Below are 9,532 nucleotides of genomic sequence, written 5' to 3'. Positions count from 1 at the left end.
GAGGTTCCGATCCGCGGTTCCTACTATTACATCAAAATAAAAAGAAAATTACATACTCTTGAAATCTAAGAGTTACAAAATTCCTATCTAAAAGTCGTCTGGAGTCTAGTCTTGATTCTTGAGTTGCTTCTCCCATTTACTTTAGACTGAAAAATTGATGCTCTCGATGCAATAGACTATGAAATATTCTCACAGACTTGTTTCTTGATCAGATGATGAGGAGATGGATCTTGAGACCCTATGTCTCCGCATGCATTACGTCAAAATTGGTTGCGGCTGGTATTGAGATCAAACATTCCACTTTCATTTGGCAAGAGATGGAATCTTATTTTTGCGCATCCAATCCGTGCTTTGCAGAAAAACCTACAAGCCATCACAAACAAACAAAACGAACAAACATTTTCTGCCCCAGTTTGCACTAGGAAATTTTTGTGAGTTATTGAAAATACATTAAACTATCTTTGCTATTGCAGAATAAAGAATTGAAAAAGATGTTTTTTATTTTATTTTATAATAGGGGATGTCATACCCTATGTTAATAAGATGGAAGGCAACCAGGGGATGTAGTACCATGTGTTGACAATGAGATGAGGTTCGTGGTGTCTAGGATGCTACTAGGGAATGTCGTACCCTATGTTTGCAATAAGAAATGCAACCAGGGGGTGTAGTACCCTGTGTTTGGCAATAAGATGAGGCTCGTGACTCTCTGAGATGATACTAGGGAATGTTGTACCCTATGTTGGCACTAAAATGCAACCAAGGGATGTAGTACCCTGTGTTTGTGATAATATGAGGCTCATGGCATTCTGAGATGCTACTAGGGAATGTCGTACCCTATGTTGGCAGAAAGTAATGCAGACATGGGATGTAGTACCCTGTGTTGGAAATAAGATGAGGCTCATGGCATTCTGAGATGCTACTAGGGAATGTTGTACCCTATGTTGGCAGAAAGTAATGCAGCCAGGGGATATAGTACCCTGTGTTGGTGATAAGATGAGGCTCATGGTATTTTGAGATGCTACTAGGGAATGTCGTACCCTATGTTGGCAATAAAAATGAGGCTCGTGGCTCTCTGGGATGCTACTAGGGAATGTCGTACCCTATGTTGGCAAAAAGTAATGCAACCAGGGGATGTAGTACCCTGAGGTGAAGATAGGGTGTTGATTCCCTATAATGAAGCTAAAAATAATATGATTACATGTATATTGGAAGGAAATCAAGTATTTGAGAACTTCACTTGGTAATGTTTGTCTTTTCACGAACTGTTTCCTAAATCGTTGTGTTCCTGTTCTGAACAAAGAAAGATTTGTTAGTTTTAAAATGGTGGTCAGTTTGTGGCCTTGATTTCTTGGGTGACTTGACCTTGCGTCCATTACACTTGTTAGAAAAGCTAACTCATTCGATGATCGTACAAATTGCCGGGAGATTCTATCCTTACTTTCTGGAGATCTTCTTTCTCAGCATCGAAACCTGACTATTTTGTGCCTATCACCATTTGTATTTGTGGTGCAAACAACCTTGCTCCCAAAAATCTTTTAACTGAGTAACTTTTGTTGACCCTTGGAACATTGTTCAGCCCTTCCATCCATTTGCTCGTCAAGGAAAATCATAGATGGATTTATGCCTTTGCCCATATGGTTTATGCCAAACAATCTTTGCTTTATACAACGGGGAAACTGTAACCAGTTTTGCGGCCTTTTCTTTGCTTTGCTTTGACAAAATTAGATCGAAAGGGACTCAAAAAAAATTAATGCGAAAGAGAATAAGAAGGTGAACTAATAGGTATTACAACTTAATCAAGAAGTGTCCCTTTCAGAGGAAAGAATAAGAAAGGACTTATCTAGAGGAAATATGCTGACTTCAATGAACATGACATGCACTTTGGACTGGATGCCCGATCCGTTTGAACCGTCTAATTCTCAAAATCTGTTGTAAACTTAACTTTGAAACTGAGTTCTTTGTCTTGACCATGCTTGTGTCGGGATGTACGAAGCCTTAAATCGATCAATGATGCCCTTTGTGGGTTTTCACCAATTGACCTCTCTCATCTATCTTTCTCTCAACTCACCATTGCCTTATAGTGCCCGTGAGGGTTTTTACCAATACGACTCTCTCATTTATTTTTCTCTCTTTACAATGACTGAGGCATCACCCGTAGTATACTGACTTAGCATTCTCGAAAGTTGATCAGAAGGTCTTAGCAGGGAAAGGTAAAAATAAATATTCAACTGAATTACAGCTTTTGGAACCATTTTGATGGAACAAACATCGAAAATAAAATAAAATCATGCCCCAGTTTCTTTGAATACTGGAAAAATGTGGATTTTTGTTTTGGTGTGACCGAACCCAGAGTGAGGCTGCCTACGTATCCTTTCGGAATCAGGTCGAACGTAGTTCAATGAACATGAACTTGTTTTGATAGGATTTTTTTTTTTTTTTTTTAAAGTACATTGGTTCCAAAAGAGGGGAAAACAAAGAAATATAAACAAGGCTTCAAAGGGATAACTAGGGTTGACCAGTGTTTGGGTAGCGAGAATGATAGCCTTTTGTCATCCCAACCTGAGAATGCTAAATATAAGAATGCCCCAACATAGCCATGTCATACATAGTATCTCTTGACCGCATCTACGTTGACGGATATATCAGTCACCTTTCCTTCTATATCTACCAAATGTAGAGCTCCTTTTGACAATACTTTCTTGACGAGGTAAGGACCTTGCCAATTCGGTGCGAACTTTCCTTTTGCTTCTTCCTGGTGCGGAAAGATACGTTTCAAAACAAGTTGTCCTACCTCGAATTTTCTTGGGCGCACTTTCTTATTGTAAGCGCGTGCCATTCTTTGTTGGTATAACTGACCAAAACAAACTGCCGCCAAACGCTTTTCATCAATCAAATTCAACTGTTCCAATCGGGACTTCACCCATTCAGTGTCCTCAATCCCTGCTTCAACAATGATTCGGAGAGAGGGAATCTTAATTTCAGCAAGTATGACCGCTTCAGTTCCATAAACCAATAAGTAGGGCGTTGCGCCAACTGATGTACGGACAGTTGTCCGGTATCCCAAAAGAGCAAAAGGCAGTTTCTCGTGCCATTGTCTAGACCCTTGGATCATCTTCCTAAGAATCTTCTTGATGTTCTTATTTGCAGCTTCAACAGCTCCATTAGCTTTGGGACGGTAAGGAGTAGAATTGCGATGCTCAATTTTAAATTGTTCACATACCTCCTTCATCAGATGACTATTCAAATTAGCAGCATTATCTGTAATAATGGTTTTTGGAATACCGAAACGACAGATAATGTTGGAGTGAACAAAGTCTACTACTGCTTTCTTGGTAACTGCTTTCAATGTAATAGCTTCCACCCATTTGGTGAAGTAATCAATTGCAACTAAGATGAATCTGTGCCCATTTGAAGCTTTTGGCTCGATTGGGCCAATGACGTCCATTCCCCAAGCAACAAAAGGCCAAGGAGCCGACATAGGATACAACTCTGAAGGAGGCGAGTGAATCAAATCACTGTGAATCTGACACTGGTGGCACTTGCGAACAAAACGAAAGCAATCTTGTTCCATAGTAAGCCAATAATATCCTGCCCGAAGGATTTTCTTTGCTAGAACATATCCATTCATGTGCGGGCCACAAACTCCCGAATGCACCTCATTCATAATTATTTCAGCTTCTTTGGCATCCACACATCTCAACAAATTCAAATCCAGAGTTCTTTTGTATAGGATTTCCCCACTCAAAAAGAAACCATTAGAGAGTCGCCTAACAGTTCTCTTTTGATCCCTATTAGCATGTTCCGGATATTCTCTTGTTTTTAGAAACTGTTTAATATCACGATACCATGGTTCACCATCTGGTTCTGCTTCAATTGTATTGCAATAACCATGTTGATCCCGAATTTGAATTTCTAATGGGTCAATGTGAGTATTACCCGGATATGGAAGCATTGAGGCTAGGGTGGCCAAGGCATCAGCTAATTCATTGTGAAACCTGGGAATGTACCTGAATTCGATGGACTTGAACCTTTTGCTAAGATCCTCCACACATTGTCTATATGGAATGAGCTTGATGTCTCGAGTCTCCCAATCACCTTGAGCCTGCCGAATAAGCAAATCTGAATCTCCCATCACTAACAATTCATGCACATTTAGGTTTATTGCCATGTTCAGACCCATGATGCAAGCTTCATATTCTGCTGTGTTGTTTGTACAGAAAAAACGAAGTCGCGCCATGGCAGGGTAATGTTGCCCAGTAGGTGATACCAGAATTGTCCCAATCCCTACGCCTTTGATGTTGACAGCCCCATCAAAGTATAGTTTCCAAATTTGACTGTCATCTTGGACTACTTCTTCAACTAAATTAACCTCTTCATCTGGGAAATATGTGTTCAAAGACTCATACTCATCATCAACCGGGTTTTCTGCCAGATGATCAGCCAAAGCTTGTGCCTTCATGGCAGTGCGAGTGACATAAACAATATCAAACTCTGTGAGCAAGATTTGCCATTTTGCTAATTTGCCAGTTGGCATCGGCTTCTGAAAGATGTACTTCAGGGGATCCATTCGGGATATGAGGTAAGTTGTATAGGCCAAAAGATAATGCCTAAGCTTCTGGGCGACCCAGGTTAAGGCGCAACATGTCCTTTCCAAAAGAGTGTATTTGGCCTCATAAGTGGTGAACTTTTTGCTCAAATAATATATTGCTTGTTCCCTTTTGCCTGTGGCATCATGTTGACCCAGAACACAACCAAAGGAACTATCCATTACTGACAGATATAAAAACAGAGGCCTATCAGGTTCCGGCAGGACCAAAACAGGGGGATTTGACAAATATTCCTTGATCTTATCAAAAGCTTCTTGGCACTCATCTGTCCACTTGATAGCGGCATTCTTTTTCAACAACTTAAAAATAGGCTCACATGTGGTTGTAAGCTGCGAGATGAACCTGCTAATGTAATTCAACCTCCCGAGTAAACTCATGACTTCTGTTTTGTTCTTCGGGGGAGGCAGCTCTCGAATGGTCTTTATCTTGGAGGGATCTAACTCAATGCCTCTTCGACTAACTATAAAACCCAAAAGCTTCCCAGAAGGAACTCCAAATGCACATTTGGCTGGATTGAGTTTGAGATTGTACTTTTGTATCCTTTCAAAGAACTTTTTCAAGTCTTGCACATGGTAAGCTTGTGTTCTCGACTTAATGATCACATCATCAACGTACACTTCAATCTCTTTATGCATCATGTCATGGAATATGGTAGTCATGGCTCTCATGTAAGTTGCTCCTGCATTCTTCAAACCGAATGGCATGACCCTATAACAATAAGTTCCCCATGGAGTTGTGAAGGCGGTCTTTTCTGCATCTTCTTTATCCATCAGAATTTGGTGATATCCGGCATAACAATCCACAAAAGATTGGATTTCATGTTTAGCACAATTATCAACAAGGATATGAATGTTGGGTAAGGGAAAGTTGTCCTTTGGACTTGCTTTGTTTAAATCCCTATAGTCAACACAAACTCTGATTTTCCCATCCTTCTTTGGCACTGGCACAACATTTGCTAACCATATAGTGTATCGGACGACCCTGATCACATTTGCACTTAGTTGCTTCGTGATTTCTTCTTTAATCTTATCACTCATGTCTGTCTTAAACTTCCTTTGTTTTTGCTGGATTGGTGGAAAATTAGGATGTGTGGGAAGCTTATGGACCACTAGATCGGCACTCAAACCTGGCATGTCATCATACGACCAAGCAAATACATCTCTGTACTCGAACAAAACTTGAATTATGGCATCTCTCGTCTTTTGTTCAGTATGAATGCTTATTTTTGTTTCTCTGGTTTCTTCAGGACTTCCCAGGTTAATTGCCTCAGTTTCATTTAAGTTAGGCTTAGGCTTATTCTCAAATTGATCCAATTGCCTTTTCATTTCTCTAAAAGCCTCATCTTCGTCATACTCAACTTCTTGATTCATTATTTCGAGATTAGACAGCTTTTTAAGATCTGGGCATGAATTCCGCATGCATGTCATATTTTTAAAGCCAGCATTATCGAAACTGAAAATGATAAAAAAAAATTAACAAAAATTAGGGAAATAAAAAGATAGAATTTTACTACGAAAATGGAACTTCATTTCATTGAATTTGAAAGGATAGAAGGGTTAACATCACAGCAAAGCAATTAAACTAAAATATCTGGATTACAACCCTTAAAATAATCCAAATACAGAAAAAACAACAAAACAGGCTACCAAGACTCCTTCCTGATGGGAAGAGGAGTTGCTTCCCAGTTGCTGAGCGAGGTATCTGGACCAATAAGTTGAACACTTGCACGGCTAGGGCCCTCCCCAACTTGAACCATATTAATCTCATAGAACATCTCCTTGAGACCCTGGCAAACTCCGTCAATGTCATCCTGAGTAGAAGGATTTTGGACTTCTTCAAATTGTGGCTTGACAAAAGAGTAGGCAATGTGAGGGATTGGTTTGGACAGCTTCCAACCATTCTTTTTGCGGGCCTTGGCTCTTTCTATGTCAGCTGATGTTGGTTTAAAGCCCAAGCCAAAGGTATTTTTCTTCGAAAATATAGCAATGGGGTTCACAATTCCTTGCAGAGAGGATCCCAATCCTTTTCCTGGTTCATAGCCGTTCCTCAACATCAGCGAAGCTACCATCATAGATGTGGCTGAAAGACGGGGATGCAGAATTGGTTTTCCTTCTTCCACTTGGTCCACCTCTATCACCTCAAATGCTTGATATATGATGGATTCACATCCTTCCTTGGCCTCGATATATGGAATGGATGGGTCTTTATAGACAGATGAGTCGTCCTCCCCATGAACAATAATTTCTTGCCCGTCACACTCGAATTTGACCATTTGATGTAGGGTGGATGGTACAGCTCTGGCCATATGGATCCACGGCCTTCCCAAAAGAAAATTATAGGAAGTTTCCATATCTAACACTTGAAAGACAATGTTAAAATCAACCGGGCCGATTGTCATGGTGAGTTCGAATTTCCCCAATAGTGTCTCTTTTTGAACCATCAAAAGCTCTGATGCTGACATTACTGGTTCGAATTCTGTTATTGTCGATGTTCAGCTGTTGTAGAGTAGAAAGGGGACACACATCTACACTTGAGCCTCCGTCAATCATGACTCCTTTTACGTAGTGCCCTTCACATTTGACCATAAGATGCAAAGCTCTATTGTGGCCAGCCCCTTCCTCAGGCAAATCATCATCGCTGAAAGTAATTCTATTTACTTCAAAGAATCTTTCAGCCATTTTTTCTAGCTGATTCACCGTTGTCTTTTCTGAGATATATTCCTCGTTCATAGTTTTGATCAACACACGACGATGCTCTTCTGAAATGCAAAAGCAGAGATAACAAAGATATCTGAGCAGGAGTTTTCCTTAGTTGGTCAATGATTGAGTAGTCTTGCAATTTCATCTTCTTAAAGAATTCCTCTGCTTCTTTTTCTGCAACGGGTTCTTTCACTGGCAAGTGACTTTCCCTGGCTTGCTTAGCTTTTCTCAATTCCTCTGGTGAATAACACCTTCCAGAGCGGGTCAAGCCCCCCATTTCACCTGTTTCTTCAACTATCTCTTTTCCTTTGTATGTCATGACAGTCTTGTTATAATTCCAGGGAATAGCTTTTGTGTTTGTCACTAGGAGTTGGGCAACAGGTCGGATCACGACTGGCTCTGTTATATTCCTCAAACCGTTATTCGGAATGATCTTTTGAATGCCTCCGGGGATGTAAAGTTTTGGCCCACCCAATTGAACCGCAACCTTTTTTGTGCTTCCAGGAACATAGAGAATCGTTTTTTCAGAACATGCCAAGTTCAAACTAGAATTCGCACCTTTCACCATCAATGGTGCCAATTGCGGCGGGCTCACTATCACTTTTGGTTCTGGCCCTATGGTTCTAACAACCATCTCTGTCTTGCCAGACTGCTTATAATCCCGATCATCACAAATCATCCCAATAAAATGTGTATTATCATGAGTTGGGAGCGGATTGTTTGTGATATTAGGAGTATCCTCATTGTTTGTTACCACAATTGCCTTTGCTTCAATCAAATTTTCAATGGCTTTCTTTAATGTCCAACAGTTTTCAGTACTATGCCCTTGGGTGTTAGAGTGATACTCACATCTTGCATTTGAGTCAAAACCTTTTGAATTTGGATTCACATAACGCGGCATAATAGGTTCAATCAACTTCAACTGCATCAACTTTCGAAATAGGCTTGTATACGATTCTCCAATTGGGGTGAACTCTTTCTTTGGCTCCTGTTCTCTCACATATTCTTGTTGGGGACGAGGATTATATGGTGCCTGAAAATTTGGCCGGAGTTGACGGGAGCCTTGTGGAATCGGTGCCTGCCATTGTTGGTGATTGGGAGGCCTAGCATAAGCCTGAGCATTAAACACTGTGTACTGTTGCAGGGGAACTGAGTATCGGGGACCTTGAGGCGGATAATAATGTTGAAGAGAATTGGATAGTCCTTGTTGAAATTGCACGTAAGAAGGAGCTATTCCTCTTTGAACTCCCCCGAACCCAGATGCCATCATGGATCCTTCCTCCTTCTTTTTCCGATTTCCAAAACTGCCTGACCCGCTTTGAATTGCTTGTGTGGTCGCCTTAAGGGCTGCCTGACTCACAATTTTGCCCGACTTCATGCCATTCTCAACTATTTCACCAATCTTAATCGCCTCAGCGAAAGGTTTACCAATGGCGGCCAACATGTAATGGAGGTAATCTGGATCCTGAGCTTGGAGAAAATAGTCAATCATTTCTGCCTCTTTCATTGGTGGTTTGACCCTAGCAGCCTGCTCTCTCCACTTGATTGCATATTCTCTGAAGCTTTCTGTTGGTTTCTTTTTTATGTTGACGAGAGAGGAGCGGTCTGGCACTATATCAATATTGTACTGAAACTGTTGGACAAAATCTTGAGCCATGTCATTCCAAACGTGCCAGTGAGAGATGTTTTGATCTATGAACCACTCTGAAGCAATTCCTGTCAAACTTTCTCCAAAATAAGCCATGAGCAATTCTTCTTTGCCTCCCGCTCCCCTTAGTTGGTTACAATACCTCTTCAAATGGGCAACGGGATCACCATGCCCATCATACTTGTCAAACTTGGGGGTCTTGAAGCCGGGTGGCAAATGAACATGGGGAAACATGCATAGATCGTTAAACGAAACACTCTTGTGGCCCCCCAAACCCTGTATGTTTCTCATGGTTTGTTCCAAGCTCTTCATTTTTCTGGTCATTTCCTCTTGTTCCATATTCTTTTCGGGCTTTTCGATCTCAATTGGGAACACATTATGAGGAGTGTGCTTGTATGAATCTGGAACCTTTAAAGTCAGTTCTGGAGAGTAATGTTGGGCATCATGAGCATCCAGCTGTGGATCATTATTGGACTTTTGAGCAAGAGCCGGTTGAGGGACAGTGAAAGTATGGACAATGGGTATAGTAGGTGGGTCATTTCTGAGGGGTGCGATTGGAGGACGTGGAATGGAGGTAC

General features: G+C 41.1%; 1 protein-coding gene across 1 annotated transcript; it reads right to left on the bottom strand.

Annotated features, from left to right (window-relative positions):
• Positions 1 to 303: 303 nt before the first annotated feature.
• LOC142171943 (uncharacterized) lies at positions 304 to 4,180 on the bottom strand. Its single transcript, XM_075235669.1, has 3 exons — positions 3,517 to 4,180; positions 2,867 to 2,940; positions 304 to 363 (listed from the first exon to the last, which is right to left on the bottom strand). Exons 1-3 carry the CDS (start codon positions 4,178 to 4,180, stop codon positions 304 to 306), a joined length of 798 nt encoding a protein of 265 aa, XP_075091770.1.
• Positions 4,181 to 9,532: the final 5,352 nt, after the last annotated feature.

This window comes from Nicotiana tabacum, chromosome 17, assembly GCF_000715075.1.
Source record: "Nicotiana tabacum cultivar K326 chromosome 17, ASM71507v2, whole genome shotgun sequence".
Lineage (NCBI taxonomy): Eukaryota > Viridiplantae > Streptophyta > Magnoliopsida > Solanales > Solanaceae > Nicotiana > Nicotiana tabacum.
This window is presented reverse-complemented; position numbering and strand designations above follow the sequence as displayed.

Coding starts and splice junctions, on each gene's coding strand:
- LOC142171943 (XM_075235669.1), bottom strand. CDS start 4,180: ATGGGTCTGAACATGGCAATAAACCTAAATGTGCATGAATTGTTAGTG. Junction 2,941..3,516: donor CCACCAGTGTCAGATTCACA/GTGATTTGATTC, acceptor TTGTTGAAGCAG/GGATTGAGGACACTGAATGG. Junction 364..2,866: donor ATGAAAAGCGTTTGGCGGCA/GTTTGTTTTGGT, acceptor GATGGCTTGTAG/GTTTTTCTGCAAAGCACGGA.